At 47.8% G+C, this 22,704-nt stretch overlaps 1 protein-coding gene across 1 annotated transcript in view; it reads left to right on the forward strand.

Moving 5' to 3' along the window:
• Wwc1 (WW and C2 domain containing 1) overlaps positions 1-22,704 on the forward strand; it is a 148,339-nt gene that overhangs the window by 85,859 nt on the left and 39,776 nt on the right. Inside the window, exons 4-10 of the mRNA XM_052197045.1 lie at positions 537-613; positions 1,785-1,864; positions 8,647-8,776; positions 10,802-10,948; positions 12,082-12,155; positions 15,510-15,752; positions 22,350-22,439. Coding sequence (XP_052053005.1) covers positions 537-613; positions 1,785-1,864; positions 8,647-8,776; positions 10,802-10,948; positions 12,082-12,155; positions 15,510-15,752; positions 22,350-22,439 — 841 coding nt within the window. The remainder of the gene's footprint in view (positions 1-536; positions 614-1,784; positions 1,865-8,646; positions 8,777-10,801; positions 10,949-12,081; positions 12,156-15,509; positions 15,753-22,349; positions 22,440-22,704) is intronic.

The following is a 22,704-nucleotide window of genomic DNA, read 5'->3' on the forward strand; positions in this document are numbered from 1 at the left end:
GGCAGTAAGAGAGGGAGAGAGAGCATCCAGACGCGTCTGTAAGAGTTCAGAGCAGAGGGGAACAGCAGCAGCAGACTAGACGTGCCCAGGGCTGTGTGCAAGCGAACTGAGAAGAAGAAGGGAAGACCTTGTAGTCATAAAGAACATGGGAAGTGAGCTAGAGTCTGAAACAGCCTAGGGACTAGCATAGCGGGCACATACGAATAGCCCGGTGACTAGCATGTGCTTTGAGATGTATAGCAACTCCATATGAATAGGAAGGAAGAGGCTGGAAACTAGTTGGCTTGGTGCACACCATAGGCATGGGTCTTTAGAGAGCCAGCTGCCTCATCAGCCAGAGGAAGGGGAGATTGGGAAGTGGGTCTTACAGTTTCACACGTTTCTGAGGATTCATAGCAATCCAATGTGAGCCCTTTGTGATCATTTAAACTGTTCACTTTTTTTTCAGTCCTTTCTCTCCAGGTTTGTTTAGATGGCCGGGTAAGCCGACTTTGCTACGTTTCCTCAACTGAGATTCTCTTCTTTCTTCCCCGCAGTGGTCTCTGGATCCTCATCCAGCTCCAAGTATGACCCCGAGATCCTGAAAGCTGAAATTGCCACTGCGAAGTCCCGGGTAGGGATCCTCCCGGCGTCCTCACTAGCCACTGAGCAGGCAGCCCTCCAGGCCATGCAGCCAGGGTTCACCAGGCTCCTGTGATGACAGCAATAGGGGTGCTTGTCGTATTAATAATGGTGCTAGCAGTTGCCTTTACAGGCATTCACCTTGTGCCAGGCACAGTGCAGGGATTCAGCTCCGACCTAGTGTCACCCCCTGAACGTTGTCTTTTGTCCTTTAGAGCAGAGACCAAGAACCTTGCCTGAAGAAACGAGTCCTCAGCAGACATTTTAGTCTGATGGCCTCTTGTTCCTCCTAGTTGCTGCCTGCTCTGTATCATCTTAATCCTTGACTACTTTAGGGGATATGTATTATTACCCCACTTTACTGAGATGGAAACTAAGGTGCTGCAGTTAAGTGGCTTGTTCAGCCTGGTTATTTTGAACACTAGTTTCCCTCAGGTCTGAGTAATTTCCACATACAAAAAAATAAATGCATATAAGGGAGGAGGCCTGAGGCAGGATGGAATATGGGGGGCTAATAGGCTGGTTCGTCCTGTCTGAGCTAAAGTCTTTCAGCACTAGTATACTGTACCCATACTGGAATGTGAGCCCCACTGTGTTTCTAGATGTCAGGTGGTTTTGGAAAGAACTGTCTATGAAGGGTCAGTGTATGAACTCTCTCAGACCTCAATCGGTAGCTCTCAGTTAAAGTTCACCAGCACTTCCCAGGCCAAACATGGTCTGCAAGCAGTCTTTGGCACTTGGCCACGTCTTACCTCTAAAGTTACGCCATTGCCTCTCATTGCCCGGAGATGCAAAGCGCCTTTGGGTCCGTCACCAGCTTTAAGCTGTAATCCCTGTCATCCCCACTCGTCACGACAGGCAAGGAGGGATAAGGAGAAGTCAGTGGTATGGAAGAGATCCAGTAGCTAAGAGGTGGGAAGGCCTGCCTCTATCCCAGGCAGCTGCTGATGACTTCCTGTTTCCCTGGTGTAGAGACCGGCTAGCAGGACCTTCGTGGACACTGGCTGGGAGGGTGCTGTGACTTATGTGTCCATCAGATAGGGGACACATAATGTGGCCTTATGCGTCAGTCATACAGTCAGGGACTTCTGGGTTCCCCTTCCCAGACTACAGCCCCAAACCCACCTTTGACCCTTTCCTCTATGTGGTCCTCTGCTGTCCAGGTCAACAAGCTGAAGAGAGAGATGGTCCACCTGCAACATGAGCTACAGTTCAAGGAGCGTGGCTTTCAGACCCTGAAGAAGTGAGTCTGCCCCGCCGTGGAGGACGTGGGGTGGTGTCCACCCCGGGTCCCCACCTTCCCTCCCTGCCCCTCCCTTCTCAAAACGCATCTCTCACAACTCTACTTTTTTTTCCACTGGCATTTACTAAAGATGCCGTCACCCCAGGGTGGAGGTAAACTGAGTCATTTCCAATCCTAGAGCTCTTTCTACAGTCCTAGAAGCAAGTGTTAATCATTTCTGCGCTTGCCTCAGCTCCACTAATTGACTACTAGACTGTCAGACACAGACAAAGCAAACCCTTTAGTCCCACAGCCCCTAAACTAAGCTGCTGCTTTACCTAGTAGTACCCACTGAGGAAATAGCAGTCTCTTTTAGCAATGAACACATTCCTAGGGAATTATGCACCCGGCTATGTGCATGGTCCCCCGTGGGTGGCATAAAGAGATTACACACTGAATAGACAGATGTCATTTTCATTTATAGAAATGAGCTTATGGCTAAGTCAGGAATACAGCTGCTTATTTCCTGTACACTGCTGTGATGTTGATTATGGCCATGAGGAGTTGTAAAGCCTTTGCTATGTGCCAGGAAACCCCTTCAGGTGATCCTGCATGAGGATGTCCATCTGATCTTTGTGGTAATCCCAAAAGAATGTGTTTGTTTTGTTTTGTTTTGTTTTGTTTTTAGCTATATCCCCATTTATAGATGAGGAAACTGAGTTGTATACAAAATGCTCAGTAAATGCCAGCCTATAATTATGACTTTTATATTTTTTTAATATGTCTTATATGTGTTGAATTTTTATATGCATATATGTCAATCATATCTTTGAATCAAGATTCTAACTTCATTCTGGTCAGGGTTGTACTCTGTGTTCCTTAGTAATTTTTAAGGAATACCAGGGACAATTCAGGACAATAGTATGAATGCAGACATTCCTGACTTTGACCTATTAAAACCCAGTGTCTGTATGTAACTCCAGAAGCTTCGAAGGATAGTTTAAGGCTCTTCATTCCCCCACATCAACAGCTCTACATCAAACTCTTCTTCTCCTCAGATCCTCAACAAACCTGTTTTACCACATTGTCACCATGTAGCAGCATTGAAAAGTCTTGTCCTTTGCTGATCTGACAATGAAACCCTTTTCCTCCCAGTGTGATAGCTGGCCAGATGAGACTCCTTTGCAGCCTGGTTGCCCACAGTTCTTCACAAGAAGGACCAGACTTCCAGTCTAGGGTAGAGAAAGATACCTGCTCTAACACATACCCTGGCAGAGAGGATTAAGAATGTATCTTCACGAGGCAGTGGGCCAGGGTTCAAAACCCAGGTACCTGGGACCTTGGATAATAACCTAACCCTTCTGAGTTTTGATGGCATCATCTGAAAAGTCCATGGTTGTCAGAACTGAGCTAGAAAACCCCCGTCTAGGACGTAACAGAGCCTGGCACTCGGGGAGGATGGGGGAGGCTTTCTAGTTAGCTGTCTTTTTAGTCTCAGGAAGTGATTCTGCAACCCTAACCTAAGCTTGCTGCTTGCTGCTTGCTAGGCAGCTCTGATCTAACAGCTGCCTCGTTTCATTCTCTTTACCTCCTTGAGAATAGTTTGTGTTGTGCCCCCTGTTGTGGATGAAGGCACTGACAGTGTTGAAAATGATATGCAGAAAGTCACCCAACCAGCAAGGTCAGATCAGGACCAGAACCCAAGAACATTTGGGACTTTCTTTGTATACTCAAAGGGGCACCATAAAGCAACTGTCAACATGTGATGTCTCAGTTCTTATCAGAATGTTTGTATTGTGAATAAGAAAGAGAAAATATGCAGCAGCATCTGGAAGAGTTAAGAACAGAGAGGAAAGAAAGCAGAGTGAACATGGCGAGGGGGCAGAAGCAGGAGAGTAAGAGAGAGTAGCTGAGATAGTGAGTTAGCAAGAGCCAGGGAATAGGGCTTGGTGAGAGAGCATGAGGACAGCCAGAGACGGAGGATGGATGGGTGGGTGAGGTGAGTGGATGGATGGATGGATGGATGGATGGATGGATGGATGAATGGATGGATGGGTGGGTAGGTGGGTGGATGAGTGGGTGGGTAGGTGGGTGGATGGATGGATGGATGGATGAGTGGAAGGATGGATGGATGGGTGAGTGGAAGGATGGATGGATGGATGGATGGATGGATGGATGGATGGATGGATGGGTAAGTGGAAGGATGGATGGATGAGTGGGTGGGCGGGTGGATGGATGGATGGATGGATGGATGGATGGATGGATAGATGGGTGAGTGGGTGGGTGGGTGGATGGATGGATGATGGATGGATGAATGGATGGGTGGGTGGATGGATGGATGGAAGGATGGATGGATGGATGGGTGAGTGGGTGGGTGGGTGGATGGGTGGGTGGATGGATGGGGTGGGTGGATGGATGGATGGATGGATGGGTGAGTGAGTGGGTGGGTGGGTGGGTGGATGGATGGGTGAGTGGGTGGGTGGATGGGTGAGTGGGTGGATGGATGGCTGGGTGGATGGATGGATGGGTGAGTGGGTGGGTGAATGGGTAGAAAGATGGATGGATGGATGGATGGATGGATGGATGGATGGATGGATGGATGGATGGGTGAGTGGGTGGATGGGTGGATGGATGGATGGATGGGTGAGTGGATGGATGGGTGGGTGGGTGGATGGATGGGTGGGTAGATGGGTGGACGGACAGATGGGACAGACAGACAGTGTAAGAGATAGTAAGAAAGGATAACTAGAGATAGAGAAAGTGGGTGGACAAATCACATGGATTGTAAGGAGTATGAGTTGCTGCGGGGAGGAAAGGTCCTGATATGGAATAGGTGCTTGTGGTACTGGGGAGCCTGGAGGTCAGAATGAGCTTTGGAGTGCTGAGAGACCCCCACAAGTAGCCATGTGTTCCTTCTGCCTGAAGTAAGGGAGAGAATCCTTTTGACAGATGGGAACTGGTAGTTTCGGAGGGTCCTAAGGAATGCTGGCTTTTGTCACCAGCTTGAGCTATCGTTTCTAACAGACCGACCACCTGAGACCTAATAGTATCCATTTTTTGTTCTTTATTTACCTGTTGTCTTGATACTGCGGATGGAACCCAGCAGCTATACACGTGCTAGCATTTGAGAGACATCTAGCCCTCATTACAGTTTTCTTCTTTGGGCCCCAGAATTGAACCCTACTAGTGCTAATAAGCACAGTCTGTCCCCCACAATCTACACCTCCAGTTCAGAACTGTTGAATTACTATCAATTATTATTGTGGTGCTTGGCGAGCTTTTGGATTTTGAAGTTCACATCTCAGTCCCTCTCTGGAACTACCCTAGATAACTCTCTCTCCCCAGACCCAAAAAGCCTATGGGCCCTTAATGCTCCTTGGCATCACCACTTTTGTTCAGGGTCTGGGGAGAGATGACTCAGGCATTCCCACCGGGAAGCCTCCGGTGTCTGCAGAGCCTGGGAATGGTGAGCCTCAATTCTTCAGGCATGATTTGGGGAGTTTCCAGAGTCACCGTCACACAGTTAGAGATTGATGTGCAGTTCCTCTCTGTCTGAGAGCAGATGTGTCTGCCTTCAAAATGGTGGTAAGGCCAGGTAAGAGTTGTCGAGCAGCTATGTCTAAGAATCCGTGAACCTGATTCATACTCAGCCACAAGAGGTTTCTGTTTGTTTTGTTGTCTTGTCTTGTTTAAAAAAAAAAAAAAAAAAAAAAAAAAGGCTGGAGAGATGGCTCAGTGGTTAAGAGAACTGACTGCTCTTCCAGAGGGCCCGGGTTCAATTCCCAGCACCCACATGGTGGCTCACAACTGTTTGTAGCTCTAGCTCTGGCACCCTCACACAGACCAGACATACATGCAGGCAAAAACGCCAGTGCACAGAAAATAGAAATAAATAATTTATTTTAAAGAAAAGGGAAGAGACCAACCAAGGAGTACACATGGCTCTGGCTACATGTGTAGCAGAGGATGGCCTTGTCAGGCATCAGTGGAAGGAGAGGTCCTTGGTCCTATGAAGTTTTGATAGATGCCCCAGGGTGGGGAGGCAAAAGTAGGTGGGCGGGTGGAGGAACACCCTCATAGAAGCAGGGGGAGGGGCATGGTATAGGCGGTTTCCAAGAGAGGGGGAACCGGGTAAGGGGATAACACTTGAAGTGTAAATAAATTTAAATAAACAAACCAATAAATGAATGAATGAATGAGTGAAAAGAGAAAGGTTGATGAAGACCAAAGGAAATCTCTCAAAGACAATGAAGAAAAAAAATCCAAACCAAAGTATGGGAGCCTTGGGCCTGCAGCTTGACTCCTTGTGAAAGGCCGGAAGTAAGGCTTAGGCTATCACATTGGAGGAGGCAGGGGAAGGACGTGACAGGGTCTTTCTATGTTCCACAAAGCCCCCTTGCCAGAGTCGTGTGGACAGGGTAGGAAGAACCAGCTACTGTCAGAGGCTGTGCCTAGCTTTCTGAGGCTGCTGGGTATGTGAGTCCTCAAAGACCTGAGAGAAAGGACAATTGCATAATTTGGAAATCCTAAAGCATATCTCCCCACCACCCAACATACACACACATACACACACTTCTCTTTCCCTTTACCCTCCACCCGAAAGGATTCTTTCACTGAGTGTATAATGGTACAATGGTGATCCTTTGTTCTCTCCCGGTCCCTTCTTACTTTAGTTCTATCCCAAGTGTTCTCAGAGCTGCTCTCTGCAGCCAAATTCCAGAGCTTGGGTTGCTAAGGGCCTGGTGAAATCAGGTAAAACTCTTTGCAGCCCGGCACACAGACTGCTCTGTCGGTCCTTCTGGGAATGCAAAGCCACTCTTGCCCCATTTGCAGAGGAGAACTCCACCCAGCCTTCAGACCTGTTGAAGCCTCAGTGTTCCCCCTGCACTTCACACCGCCAACAGTTTGGGCAGGACCACTTCGCATCCTGGCCATGTCCTGGGGATGTTTCTGTGGAATATCACCTGCAGAGCTTTGTGGAGCGATGCTCCTTACATGAACTTTTTCAGACTAAATCTGAGACAGATCTCAGCCAACCTGGCAGGCCTGCCCAGGCCCCAGTCCTCGAAAGGAATAGACAAAGCTATTTTTAGTGTGAGACACAATTGGGGCTTTGTTTTCGCCCCACGGAAGCCTTAGAAACTGCAGGGGGCAGCAGTGTGGGGACCCCTCCCTGCTGCCCTCTCTCCTGCTCCAGGCCATGCGGGCCGCCAGGGTGGAAACCTGCTTTCTCGCTTTTCCTCCTTTCCAAGTAGCTTCCCACTCTGGCTATTTTTAGCTGAGGACAGTTTGGCTGTAGCAGGAAGCCAGAGAAGACTGCCTGTTAGGATTTCTCATCCTGTTATAATGGGTTTGTGGTGTCCCCTTGACTGTTAAACTGCCCTTTCTCCACCCTCCGCCGAAGTCTCAGGCCTGCCTTTGAAGAAAGAAAGAAGCAGTTAAATAGCTGCCCTCAGAATCTTCTCCACAGCCTCGTCCTCTTCAGAACCCCAACTCCTCAGCCCTCTCTGCTGTCTTAAGTCATAGCTCAGTAGCCATTTGCCACCCATGCGTATGACCTTGGATTTGATCTCAGCTCATCAAAAGGAGGAGGGGGACACACTCAGCTCTTTCCTTTACACAGCCTTCACTTTCATCAAAACAATTCGACACATAGGGCCCCGATAAACCAATAATCTCCAAGCTGAGGGTGTTTAATCCCTCACATTTGGACGCTACTTCCTAATTCTCAGGATTTAAGTCCTTTATACCATTTGACGTTGAGAACAGCTTTCTCTCTCTGGACACGGCCAGGCAGATGCCATAACCTGGGCTTCATTAGAACACCGAGGTATGTGTGGTTGCATCTCTGTGCTGCAGACCAGCACAGCACCGCAGACCAGCACAGCGCCGCAGACTGGCACAACAGCTAGGGACCGGTGTGACAGCTGGGAGTCTTTTTATCCTTACCTACCGGTGTCCTTTCTTGAGTCCTGTGATTCAGTGTGTTTACTACCGACAGGGTTCTTAGGGGGTGAGACAGCTCAGGAGGTAACAAACGCTTGACAGGCAAGATAGCACCTGAGCCCAGTCCCCAGAACCAGAGCCCAGTCCCCAGAACCCGATCAGAGATGAGGAGGACAGAACCGACTCCACAAAGCTAAGCACAGTGGCTCTCCACCAACGGTGATTTTGGACCATATATTTGGACAATTTATCATGGAAAAGAATTTTTTTTGGAGACTGTATAGCCTTGATTGATGTGGGACTCACAGAGATCTGCCCGCCTCTGTCTCCCAGGGTTTAAAGGTATAGCCTATGTCACCTGGCAGGAAGTAATCCCATGCAAGCCTGGGGTATTATTAAGAGTATGTGAATCAGTGCCTGGGATTCCAATAGCCTGTAACATATGGGGCAGGAGAGACCATCTCCCCACTCCCAACTCCCTCAGTCCTGTTCAACTTTGTTCTCCAGGGTACCATAGTTAAAGCAAGGATTCTACTTCATAAAGGCTTAAGTTACCAATGCAACAAGACAAGTAGGTTTCTTAGCTCTTGGGCATGTGTTATAGGAACCCTGTCCCCAGCCTCAGGGACTCAGGAGGGAATCGGAAAGATTTACAGTAAGAGCTCATTCTTAGTAGAGCCCCTCTCTAAGAACCCCGCTGCCTCTGTGTTCTGCATCCACACACATTTCCTTATCTTCTCCACCAAGTACTGAAGAGATGAAGAGAAGGCTGGGCGGGATGGAGAGGGGAGACCGGAGAGCGCCTGTGCTTTCTCCCTGTCCTTCATGTCTGATCCCTCCTGTTTCCTGGCCTCTAGAATTGACGAGAGGATGTCCGATGCTCAGGGTGGCTACAAGCTGGACGAGGCCCAGGCTGTGCTGAGGGAAACCAAAGCCATCAAGAAAGCCATCACCTGTGGGGAAAAGGAGAAGCAAGACTTGATCAAGGTGATGTGACGTGAGCCCCCAGGGATGCAGGTCCCCCGGAACCCATACCACACAAGCTACTGAGTCTCAGTATCTGAGGAATTTCCCTAGTCCAAACTTTTTTTTTCCCCTTTGAGCATTAATATGATACTGCCATGGAAAATTCTATACCCATCTTTATGTGTTGGGCACAGACACAACAGACACAATAATATAGGTGCATCAAAAATATCAAGGTGCTTTCTGGCTGTGTGTGTGTATAAAACTACACATGAAACATCAATTTTGTGTTTAGCCTTTGGTCCCATCCCTAAGATAATTTATTATGTAACTCCAGTAGTTTGAAATTAAAAGGAAGAATCATAGGCGTTTTGAATTGTAACCCTAGGACAGCCACTTTGCAGGCGGGTCAGTTACAGGTGCAGTCACTTAGAGGACACTCAGCGGCATCTCTGCTCCACTGCAGTTGTTCTGCATCAAACAAGTTCTCTGAGGAATTGTTTGATCATCCTCATCGTACCGATGAGAAGCTGGCGCGTGACAGCGGTGCTCCAAACCTCTTGTCACAAGCCCAGCTACTCCTTGCTGTCCATGAGCACCCTGTTCTTGGGTCACAATCCTATTGTTATACTTACCCTCCACCAGGTTTCTTGAGATTGCCCCCTGCCCCCTTTTATAAAGGAGAGAAGTGCCCAGAAGCACTGAGTGACTAAGGCCATTCAGTCAGTGCCAGTGGCAAAGTCAGAATGGCTGCTTTTCCTGGTTGTACAACCAAAGCCAGCTCCTTACCACCCTGCTTTTGATGCACCAGTGACAGAGCCATTTAACCTGAACATCATAATGTCCATTAGTCTGTCTCCTCTGTTCTCTGAGCTAGGAACTGAATCACAGAGATAAGTCGACAACACAGTGATAGAGCTGCTTTGCATGTGTGGCTCAGATTGTAGCCATTCTACAGACAAGGACAATCTGGCTCGGATAGCAAGTAGCAGCGCCATCAGTCAGACCCCGAGTCATGTGGTTCACAAGCCCATTGCTTCAGCCCTGAATGTAACCCCCACTCAGAAGCCACCTAACTCTGAAGACACCTTGCCATCACTCCGCTGACACCAGGAGTCCAAAGACTCAGAATAGCCGTGGCTAGCTTTGGAAGGAAACGTCAGCAAACAACAGAACTGTTGCCCAAGAACAGGGTGCTTCGGGACAGCAAATAGTTCTGCTTGTGACGAGAGGTTCAGGGCACCACACCCCTCTGTCACTTGCCAGCTTCTCATGGGTACAGTGAGAATGATCCGATAATTCCTCAGAGAACTTGTTTGGTGCAGCACAATGGCTGTGGAGCTGGAAAGACACGTTGTGGTGGTGTCTTTGAATCGATTACACCTGTAATTGACATACCTGTAAAGCAATGGTCTTAGTTAGGGTTTTAATTGCTACGATGAGAGACCATTGCCAACAGCAGGTTGACGGAGAAAGGGTTTATTTTGTTTACCCTTTCAGTGCTAGTCCACCATTGGAGGAAGTTGGGGGCAGGAACGTAAACAAGGCAGGAACCTGGAGGCAGGAGCTGATGCAGGGCCATGGAGGAGAGCCACTTACTGGCTTGTTCCTCATGGCATGCTCAGCCTGCTTTCTATTTATTCATTCATTCATTCATTCATTCACTCACTCACTCACTCATTTTACATCCGGATCGAAGCACCTCCTCCCTTCTCTCCTCCCAGTCTACCCTTTTCCCTACCTGCTCAGGCTTAACCCAAAATGGTCTGAGCCCTCCCCTATCAATCACCAATTCAGAAATTGCCCTACCTGCTTGCCTTCTGGAGGCGTTTTCTCAATTGAAGTTCCCCCTCTTCTTGAATGACTCTCGCTTGTGCAAAGTTGAGCACTGACTATTCTTCCAGAGGATGCAGGTTCAATTCCCAGCACTCAGCTGGTCGCTTACCACCATCTATGTCCCCAGTCTCTTTCCCAGACCCCGGAGGGCACTGACAATGAGAGACAACACTCACTGTACCCCCACCCCAACCCGTTCCTACACTGCAGAGTCTCGCCATGCTGAAGGATGGCTTCCGGACAGACAGAGGGTCACACTCCGACCTATGGTCCAGCAGTAGTTCTCTGGAGAGTTCGAGCTTCCCGATGCCAAAGCAGTTCCTGGACGTGAGCTCGCAGACAGACATCTCCGGAAGTGTGAGTAGGCCGGGGTGGCTTCTGGGAGGCTTCCTATGATTGATCCACCTAAGGAACTGCCTGTGGCTGCCGACTTGGCTCTGTGGAGCTCAGCTGGCCCCAGAAGACATGAAATGGTGGTATGAGGAAAGGCCAGTGTTGTGGATCCTGCAGTTTTAAGTACTGTTTGCCAAAAGCTGGTGCCTGCAGGCCCTGTCCACAATGCATTTTTAATGCGTGAAGCATCTTCCTCCCTTCTCTTTCATACTGTTCGGTAGCTCCGATCTGGTTTTCTTGGACCAGCTGGAGAGCAGAGTGCATTTCTCTCATTGTTCCCCACACAGTGCTTGCAGCTTTCAGACAGCTGCTGCCTCTTGGTGCCAAGGTTCACCCTGGTCCCAGGAGTGGGTAGTATAAACACCACCAGGCATGAAAGTGGCCAAGTAGGACCAGGCCACAGTAAGTGTGATCCTCAGAGAGCCTTTGCTGTCCTGGAGCCCAGGACGTTGAGTGGACCTGTGTCCTGGCTTCTGTTGGCTAAATGCTGCCCCTGCCTGATTTCTGTAGCTATTCCCCCCCGCCCCCCACTAGTAAGGGGATGCTCTTTGTTCCACGTGTGATCCCGTAAGCCTGAAGTTTCTTGTTTCTGACAGGCAGCTACAGAAACAGGTTGTTCCCCTTCCCTGTCCCAGCCATTCATCCAATCCCAAGCCCCCAGAAAGCCGGACCAAGTATACTTTTAACACTCTAGGATTGTCCTCTGGTTACCCTGGGCTTTTTCAGTTGAGCCTCTGCCTGGTGTGCCCAGGTTGGATAGTGTGTATTTTCTACTACCTCTCACCTGCAGTCCTCTGTGTATTTGTAACCTGCTTTGGCCCTTTTTCTGGCTAGTAGATTACAGTACTATGGGCCTTTGGTTCCTTTTCCTGAAGTACTGACATACTTGAGACTGTTCTTCTGGACCCAATGGAAGAAAAGTATTTTGTCTAACCATCTTCCCCACGGTCTACGCAGCCAGCCCAGTGACTGGGGACTATTCTTGGCTCTCCCTACATACCCTGTCAAGTCACCCATGAGCTACTGAATCCTCACTCAGCGTCGGCTTCACCGCAGCCACCGTGTAATTCCTGACTGTGTTCTTCTTTGTCTTCTAGTTCAGCACCAGCAGCAACAATCAGTTGGCCGAGAAGGTCAGACTGCGCCTTCGGTATGAAGAGGCAAAGAGAAGGTAATTTATGGCTGGAGCTGTGGAAAGATCATGGTCATAACTCCCACGGAGGGGTCCCTGTGAACATGCCTCTGGTGTTTGGAGGGGAGGGGTTGGTGTTTTGGTTTGGTTTAGTTTCATGTTTTGGTTTTTTTGAGACAGGGTTTCTCTTTGTAGCCATGTCCTAAAGCTAGCTCTGTAGACCAGGCTAGCCTCCCAGAGATGCCTTTGCTTCCCCAGTGCTGGGCTCAAAGGTGTGTGCCACCTCTTATTTAATCCTCACATAGGTTATAAAGGTCGATGGAATCATCTTTATATGTTAATCATCCCGAATTCAAAGGGGGCACTCTAGAGGAACAGCTGAACTATGTTTGAACCCAGATCTGTTTAACCTCAAAGCCTAGTCATTTTTCTATTTACCTGTCTTGGTTTCTATAGTCAACACTTTCTGGTGTTCTTGGAATTGGTTTGGTTGGAAGAAGTAATAAGTTTGTTTGATTTGGCTCCGCAACAAGCTAAAGAAGACTGTGAATATTTCTCACTTCACCGAGAAAGTGTTATTTGTGATAGTCTTTCGTTATTGTTATACTGGGGACTGAACCCAGGGCTGTAAGCATTCCAGACAAGTGCAACAGCTTTGTCTTTGTTTGTTTCTCTAGGTGTGTGGTGTGTTTATTGTAGGCAAGGTTTCTCTATGTTATCCAGGCTGGCTGGCCTTGGACTGCTCTGTAGTTCAGGAAGGCTTTTTACAATTTGGGGGATCAGGGTGAGGATACAGGGATTGAATCCAGGGCCTTGCACATGCTAGACACTTAATATTCTACTGTTGAGCTAAGATTACGGCCTGATGTATTGTTATCACACGCATATGACTTAAGTGCTGGGCCATCGTGTGAAGGCACACAGGTCACTGGGCGCATGTCAGAATACAACTCTGTGGAGTTTTCTCCTTCCACACTGCATGGGCTCTGTTGACTGATTTTTTTTTATTAGATATTTGCTTTATTTATATTTCAAATGGTATCCCCTTTCCTCGTTACCCCTCCAAAAACCCCCTATCCCATCTCCCTCCCCTGATTCTCCCTCCCCATACTTTCCTGACTAGCATTCCCTACTCTGGGGCATCAAACCTTCACAGGACCAATGGCCTCTCCTCTCATTGATGTCTGAAATGGCCATCTTCTGCTACATATGTAGCTGGAGCCATGGGTCCCTCCATGTGTACACTTTAGTTGGAGGCTTAGTCCCTGAGAGCCCAGGGGGCACTGGTTGGTACATATTATTGTTCTTCCTGCAGGGCTGCAAACCTCTTCAGCTCCTTGGGTCCTTTCTCTAGCTGCTCCACTGGGGACCCTATGCTCATTCTATTGGTTGGCTGTGAGCCATGGGTGTTTTGATCCACTTTCCAATAAGACCAAAGTATCCACACTTTGGTCTTCCTTCTTCTTGAGCTTCATGTGTTCTGAGAGATGTATCTTGGGTATTCCAAGCTTTTGGGCTCACTTATCAGTGAGTGTATGCAGTGTGTGTTCTCTCGTGATTGAGTTATCCCACTCAGGATGATATTTTCTAGCTCCATCCAGTTGCAATGAATTCATTGTTTTTAATAGCTGAGTAGTACTCCATTGTGTAAAGGTACCACATTTTCTGTATCCATTCCTCTGTTGAGGGACATCTGGGTTCTTTCCAGCTTCTGGCTATTATAAATAAGGCTGCTATGAACATAGTGGAGCATGTGACCTTATTACATGTTGGAGCATCTTCTGGGTATATGCCCAGGAGTGGTATAGCTGGGTCCTCAGGTAGTGCTATGTTCAATTTTCTAAGGAACTGCCAAACTGATTTCCAGAGTGGTTGTGGAGGAAGAATGTTCTTTCTCCTCTTTCTCCTCTTTCTCCACATCCTCTCCAACATGTGTTGTCCCCTGAGTTTTTGATCTGACTGGTGTGAGGTCACCACAATCTCAGGGTTGTTTTGATTTGCATTTCCCTGATGACTAAGGATGCTGAACATTTCTTTAGGTGTTTCTCAGCCATCCGGTATTCCAGGGTTGAGGATTCTTTGTTTAGCTCTGTACCCCATTTTTAATAGGGTTATTTGGTTCTCTGGAGTCTAACTTCTTGCGTCCTTTGTATATATTGGATATTAGCCCTCTATCAGATATAGGATTGGTAAAGATCTTTTCCCATTCTGTTGGTGTGTCGCCAAACAGCAACCTGCTATGCCATTTCACCAACCCTACAGAGTATGAAATCAATCATAAATCCTGAAGTAGCACCTTCTGCTTTAACCACTTGTTTTTTCCAAATGCTTGTACTCCAGGAATGTTATACGTTCCATGGCTATATAGACTCTTTTAAAAAAAAAAGATTTATTTATTTATTATATATAAGTATTCTGTAGCTGTCTTCAGACACACCAGAAGAGGGCATCAGATCCCATTACAGATAGTTGTGAGCCACCATGTGGTTGCTGGGATTTGAACTCAATACCTCTGGAAAGGCAGTCAGTGTTCTTAACTGCTGAGCCATATCTCCAGCCCCCTGTATAGACTCAAGCCATTAGGTTTTACCACCACGGTGATAAAGTAATAAATCTATCCTTTCCAGATCAGTTGTGGAAAAGTGTAAACTGATTATTTATTGTACTAAAAATACTTGTGCACTTAGGGGCTTATGTAATTTAAAAAATTTACAGCAGCCCCCTTCAGTGCGGAAGGGCACTTGCTAACAAGGCTGACAACCCGAATTTGATTCCAGGGTTCTACATGTAAAGAGAGAACGGGCATTGTGCTAGAAGCTTGGATACCAAAATGATTTTTGTTGTTGCTGTTGGGAATCAAACCCAATATCTTGTTTATGTGAAAGCACATGTTAAACCACAGAACCCTCAAATATCCCCAGCTCCTCAAATAACATTTTTTCCCAATAAATTATTCTTTCCATCATAAAAGTCAAGTCCAAAACTTCTAACTCTGGGTCTCTGAACTTCAAGTTCATGATAATGAGGGCTAAATATGTGCCAAATACTGTGCTTTGTGAGCATACATGTGTACATGCATGTGTGTGTGTACAAAATCTTCAGCCACCAACTCAGGAAGGAGATCTTAAAATTCCCTTCAGAGAGGTGAGCACCCCACCCAGGGTCTTAGAGCTCAGGGGTCTTAGCAGCTCTTACGATGCTGTTACCTGCCATAGTATCTTGTCTCTCCTGCAGTCTTGATCAGGCTGAAACCTGATCAAGAAGAAAGCAGTAACTGTCAAAGTCTGCTCCAAGAATGTCCTGGATACTGGTACTCCATGTCCTTAGAAAAAGACAACCTGTTCCCCAGTTCCCACAACAGTTTTTCATCTCTCATACATCCTCAACTCCCAGGATCGCCAACCTTAAGATCCAGCTGGCCAAACTTGACAGTGAGGCCTGGCCTGGGGTGCTAGACTCAGAGAGGGACCGGCTGATTCTCATCAATGAGAAGGAAGAACTTCTGAAGGAGATGCGCTTCATCAGCCCCCGGAAATGGACCCAGGGAGAGGTGGAGCAGCTCGAGATGGCCCGGAGGCGACTGGAGAAGGACTTGCAGGCAGCCCGGGACACCCAGAGCAAGGCGCTGACTGAGAGGTGGGTCTTTCCAGAGTGGCACATCAGAAAAGATGACTTAAGTCCCTGTGTGCCAGGACCCTGGTACTTTACAGAGGAAGCACAGTGCCGGAAAATCTGTGCAGGCTCAGGCTCTCAGAAGGGTTTCTGCTCATTCAGGTAAGCCCTGTAGCACTTTATCGCCTGGGGTAGTGGTTTTCCAGTGTTGTGATGGTGACTCTCTGGCACCTGTGTGAGCAGACACTCACAGGTCTCCCACAGGGAGGATCTCTGCTTTACACACTTGGCTTGTACCCAGCATCCCTGGGGAAAGCTTATTCCTGCTCCCAAACTCGTGCACACTTGAAAATCACTGTGTTTGTGGGGAGAGGAGGGTCCTCTGATGCTTCCTCTCTCTTTTGTTAAATAGCCAGCACTCTGTACCCATGAACCCATTTCCTTCAACCAATCACAGACTGAAGAGTGGATTAAAAATAGTAAGAATACAAATATCTGATACATTACTCTAACAAGTAATTTTATAGTGCTTAGATTGTGTTCAGATGCAATGTATAGAGATGATTTTAAAGCACACAGATAAGGAGGGCAGATCAGATGGCTCAGTAGATAAAGGTGCTTGCCACCAAGTCTGACAAACAGTTTAGTCCCCAAGGAGAGGAAAAATTAGACACAAATGTACACACACACACACACACACACTATGATGATGGTAATGATGATGATGGTGATGATGATGATGATGATGATAAAGCATACAGGAGAATATGTATAAGCAATAGGTACTAGCTTATTGATATGCAGTCTTGAACCTCTGAATGCTTTGGTATCCATGGGGGTATCTGCAGCCATCTCAGGATACATGGCTATGTCTTTCTTCTTCATGACCTACCAAATTGATTTCAGCACATTTTGGGGAGAGGGGAGGGCTTGAAATTTGAAGACCAGCAGTATGCGTGGGAGTCACAGACTAGAGTGCTTAGGGGCCAAGCAAGAAATGAAAATGCGAGAGGCCCACCTAGTTGTAGACCTGTCACTCTTAAGGGCGCCGCCCCGACTTTTCTACAGTGGGTGCCATTTCCTAGTCCCAGCGAACAGGAGAATGGGCTGCATGCTTCCTGTGGTTCATTCATATGTGTACATATACATACATACATACATACATACATACATTTTTTTTCCAGTGCTAGAGATACAACCCAGGTCCTCATGCCTGCTAGGCAAGTCCTCCACTCCTGAGCATCGCAGTAGAACTTCAAAAGCGTATGACTTGTATTTCCAGATACTGACAATTAAAGCAAACTGTAAAGAAACCATTAGCCAACCTCATCTTTGACCTTGACTCAAGAGACAAGCCACAAGGTCGCATGATAGTGTCTGTCTCATACCCGTTTCAGACTCTATTTCCTTTGGTGCTCCCTGAAACCCCTACTCCCACATTACAAAGTGGAGAATTGTGTTTGAAGGAGACCCTCCAATCCGCAGACATCCATTCATCTGTCTACCCATTCAGCCATCCATCCATCAACCCACCCATCCCTCTGACTGTTCATCCATCCACTTGCTCATAGAAGTTAGCATGAAGATTACATGAGGTCAGAATGAGAAGTCTACTGTCAGTGTATTTGGTCACTTTTCTGTTGCTGTGAGAAAACAGTGTGACCAAGGCATCTTATGGAGGAAAGAGTTTATTTGAGCTTACAGTTAAAGGGTTACGGTTGATCCTGGCAGGGGAGCATGACAGCAGGTGCCTGGAGCAGCAAGCTCAGGGCTCATATCTTGAAATATGAGCAGAGATTAGAGAGTGAACCATATATAGGGCAGGGCCAGAAGCTCTCAAATTCTGGCCCTGGTGACATACTTCCTCCAGCAAGGCCACACCTCCTAAATGTCCCCAAACAGCTTCACCAGTTGGGAAACAAATATCCAAAGAGATGAGCCCCCGGAGAACATTTTCATTCACACTCTGACAGTCACAAAGGGACCCCTCCCCAGCAGCCAAATCTGCTGGAAACTTGACCACAGACCTTCCTGCTTCTCTGACCATAGGAATAGATTGTCAAATACAGGAGAGAGTGAGGGACAGTGTGTGTGTTTGTGTGTGTGTGTGTGTGTGTGTGTGTGTGTGTGTGTGTGTGTGTGTGTGCGCGAGAGACAGAGACAAGAGAGAGACAATAAGAACACAATGGGGAGAGGTCTTTCAATGATTTGCAAGCCTCTTCTGTTTTCATTTTGTCCACAGCAGATCTTCCCCACCTCCCCCTTAAAAAGAGCAGAGTTGAAGCTGATGATTTTTCATTTTAATTTCTTATATTAATATAAGAAATATATAAATATAAATAGTGCTTGTAAATATTTAGAAAACAGGATGGTATTTCAGCCTATGTCCACCTTGAATGATGGGGACCCCAGGGTAATTGGCATTTCTGCTGATCACATTTATCATCTCTGGATTAGGAGCCTTCAGAGTCTCCTTGCTGCTTTGAAATACATTGCAAGTTGTTCTCTGCAGCTTCCCAGCTGCAAGAGAGAACACCCAAACTAATTCTCTATGTGAATGTATTTCGGGAGTCATTATCCGACCTCCCTGTAGCCTTCCCAGTGACCGCAGCTCTTCTTTGCTGCTGTGAGATTGGTTTTTGCAGCTTCTAAAATGAGGGCATGCAGTGCTTATCTATGCCCGGTTTATTTCATTTAACACGACGTCTTCCAGATCCATCTATCTCACTCCAAATGACAGTATTTCATTCTCTTTCTCTCTCTCTTTTTTTATGATTTAATAATATTTGTACAAGCGTATACGCACCCACCCACACACAGTCATTTTCAAATGTGTGTAATTGTTCGGGAGCAGGAACAGACAAGGGGAATCCTCCCAGGGATGCAAAGTACAAGCCTAGTTTATAAAGCAGGGGAACATGCCTGTGCCCCAGATGAAGCCATCGGGGACTGCCAGGTATCTGTGTGTGCTTGGGGAATGCACAGCTCTGTAGTCCTTGACCTCTAAAGCACCCAGCTCGCAAATGTGTCCTCACTACTGAGTAAACTCCACCTTCTCTAACGTCTGATGGTTGTGCAGCCGCTGCCCAGCCCCCCACCCCTGGGGCCTCAGATAATCCCTTGATTGCTAACTGGACCAATCTTTCCTAGCCAAGCACATGATCAAAACTTTTAACAGGGACATCTAAAAGTCTATCCACTTCCCTTCTGTCCTCTACTGGCAGAAATGGCTGACCACCTCTGATCCATCACCAATCCAGTATAAGAAGGAAAACAGCAGACCTTAAATAATGTTTGTTTTATAGCCCTCAGAAGCACTTGCCTAAAGAATACTGGAGTTGTACCCTTTGGCGATAAGGGTTCTGTCTATATGTCCTGTAGTAGTGTTTGTGGAAGGTATAAATGGGCGAGTGGCCTGGGCAGGTCCTTACTGGGCCTGTGCCAGTTCCTGTATTCTCACCTGCCTCTAGACCCATTGACTGTCCCTGAGGGCCTTTGGCTGTCCATCATCTTCTCTGCCAGAAGCTAGAGAGAATGCACTGATCATAGCTCTAATTGATTCTTGATAGGTCAAAAGAGACACCTTATCTATGCTTCCAATATGGGCTTCTTTTGCTTCATAGGGAACAAAGAAGGCAAAGCCCCTAAGTACCAGAAGTCTGCAAGCAGGCATTGGACCAGACTGTGAATCTAGATGTTGACCTATGGTCAAGGTTTTTCTTTCCTGAAGCTAGAGCCAGAGGTTCCTTTAAACGCCTCTCAGATGTACTGTATGTGCCAGACCTACTAACTTGAGAGCAACCTGTTTTACAGATGAGGAAACCGAGGCTCACCTAACATCACCCAGTGACAGAGCTGGATTAGAAGCAACCATACTCGGGTTCGAGCCCTTACTGACTTTAAGCAGCTGTTCACTCAGAAGGCCTTTCAATATTGCTTTCAACTCCATCTTTCAAAGGTCCGGGAGCTCTAGTGGAGCATCGTCTCCACAAGCCAGTCCAGGAAGCCTCTACTCTCCACTCCTGCATTGATCGGACCACACAGTGGTCCTGGAGGGCACGGCCCTTGAAGGAAAGGCAGCCGCTGGGAAGGCAGTGAGCACAGGGACAAGAAGTCGTGTGTGCCCTAAGAAGCCACAGGAGTAGTCAGGAAGGAACTGATAAATCTGCAGCTGTTTTATTCTGATCCCTGTCTGTCTGTCCTCACTACTGGGCCTCCAGATTACTGTTTCCTTACTCTGTTAATCAGGTGCCCTCTCCCTCTCCCTCTCCCTGTGTATGTGTCTGTCTGTCTGTCTCTCTTTCTCTTACTCTCTGTATGTGTGTGTTGTGTGTGTGTGTCTGTCTGTCTCTCTCTGTATGTGTGTGTGTGTTGTGTGCGTGTGTCTGTCTGTCTGTCTCTCTCTCTCTCTGTGTGTAGGTATGTGTCCCTTTCTCTGTCTTCGCTCCCCCTTCACCTCCCCTGTTCCCCCTTTTGCATTTCTCCTTCCTTCTCCCATCCTTTTGTCCCTCAGAACTGACTTCACATTCTTTACGTTCCCCATGCTTCGCCCTCTCTAAGCCATGTGTCAGAGCTAGTGTGTAGTCACACAGGATGCTTGTCGGCTCATGGGTACCATGCCCACCCCACCCCCACCCCCGGGGCAGGGGACCAATTCTTCAGGCCTGAGATACAGCCCAGGCTATTGCATTTTTAACCAGCATCCCAGGTGCGAAGCTATAGCTTGTGGGCATTCAGGCCTCACCCCCTGGATCTTCTTCCTTTCTCCATGACTGATGTATTCACAGCCTCCCAGCACGCCCCTCACATGCCATCTGGCCTGCTAAGCCTGCTGCTGCTGAGAGGCTGCACCTGTGTGTCACTGTCTGTGGCTACCCAGTGCCGAGCTCAGGGAGCCATGTCAGTCCGACAACAGTTCCCCCACCATCCTGCCCAGTTTCCAGCAAGGATCTGCATTTGCCACCAGTGTACCTTTGCTCGCTCTCTAGAAACCACGAGCTCTACCTCTTGACTCCAGACTTATCCTCCTTTCTGGGCTTTGCTCTCTGAGAGGGATAAGACATTCCACAGCCTCATCCACTTCATTGAGAATTCTGGGGTTTCTTCATTACAGGCCCCCATCTGCCAGCCTGCCTTCTGTCCCTATCAGCCCCAGGCAAGAATCTGGAAGGAAGGCTTTAGAGATTGAGTTGGCCAAGGACATGCCACGGACAGCCAGCCTACTGCTCTGGTTGTCCTGTCAGTAATTTTGCAGGTTCACTTGCCTGGTGACAAGTCTGACATGTCCCCTCTGCCCTCTGCTTGTTTCTGAGGTCACCTCTGGTCTCATATGCTAGAGGCCTGGCTGTTGTGGTAGAGAGATGACCTGATTTGGTTTGACTTTATGTGAAAACCAGCCCTGGCCCTCTGGCTTCAGGCTGGGCTGACTGAGTTCTTGTTCCCTTCCTGAGTCCAGGGAGCCAGGGTCATTCATTCAGTTCCTTCTCTAGCAGGGTGACAGAGAGGAGCAATGAGCCACCTTGACATGGAAACTTATCCTGCAGACCCCTCAGCAGAGTGAATGAGCTCAACCACTTCATCTAGGAAAAGAGGACCCCTTCCTTCCCGACTCCTTTCTGTCCACTGAGCCACTTCAGTTTCCCTAATTAGTTTGATCCAACTGCTGCAAGGAATAGCCCCAAATCTCTGTGGATAAGCACTCTTGAGGTCTATTTCCACCCATATCATATCTTAGGACTCCTAGTAACTGGCAGCCTCTCCTGTTGAAGAGCCCACAGCATGTCCACCTCCACCTTTAAGGACACAGAGGCTGAGCAGAAAACACTTTCCCTAACCACTTCACCCTGAGACACACGTGGTTTCTGCTCGTATCCTATTGGCTAGAACTTGCTTTGTGCCTCCACCAGAGGTTAGGGAGCCCTGGAAAGTGATCTAGCTTTGATCCCGGGAACCCAGGAAGGCACAGAAAGGAAGGCCAGAAAGATGGTCATGAGGCCATCCGCTTGATCTCAACTAGGGATTCCTTGCTCTGCTTTTTTTTTTCTTCCTATTTTTTTTTTCCAGACTTTGTTACACCATGCACTAATTAGACGCCTGCTGTCTTCCACCCTCCATGCTCTGTAAAATAAGCAACACATTCTCTTTTTCCATCACCGCTGTGTCCCTGGTGCCGGGGACAGCATCCAGTGTCACCTGAGTAAATGTTAGTTGGTGAAAGGAAGGAGGGAGGGAGGGGAAGGGGGTGGCAGTTAGAAGAATGGTAGGAGAGGGAAAAGAATGGTAGTTAGGTGGAATTCTAATTCTTCCACTTATATAATAATTTTGAGTAAGCGATGTAATTAAGAGCATCAAATTTTCCTCCTTTGTAAAACTGTTAAAATCGTTCTCCCTGTGCACATACCATTACATCCTAAGTGTGTTAAGGTTCCTAGCTTAGCCTCTAAGGTGTGGCAGGTGTCTGCACACTTACTATAGAATTTATATACAAAGAGTCTGTGCTTCTCCACAACACCAGAGTATGATGTTTCTACCCCGGTCCTGTGCCCATGCCCTTGGGCTGGCATTGTTAGAGCCTCATTTTCCTTTCGGGGTGTTATTACTGTCTTACCTCCTCTCCCTCAGGTTGAAGCTAAACAGCAAGAGGAACCAGCTGGTGAGAGAACTAGAGGAAGCCACCCGGCAGGTGGCTACCCTGCACTCTCAGTTGAAAAGGTGAGTGGTGGGTGGTGACTGTCACCGTGGGGATGGCCAGGAGGTGGCCCAGCTCCAATGCTGTCCTTCACCAGGATCCTCTGATCCTCCCTCATTGGCTTTAGGAAAGACCTTTAGAAACATAGAAGGTGGCCATTCTAGCAGATGCTGGCTTGGCCAGGGTGGCCACCAGGTGCTTCATCCCAGAGATGGCCCCTGGAAGATGTCCGTGGGTCTGAAAGCTCATCATGTCTGCCTTGCAGCCCATGTTTACAGCATGTAGTAG

Source organism: Apodemus sylvaticus, chromosome 10, assembly GCF_947179515.1.
Source record: "Apodemus sylvaticus chromosome 10, mApoSyl1.1, whole genome shotgun sequence".
In the NCBI taxonomy this organism is placed as follows: Eukaryota; Metazoa; Chordata; class Mammalia; order Rodentia; family Muridae; genus Apodemus; species Apodemus sylvaticus.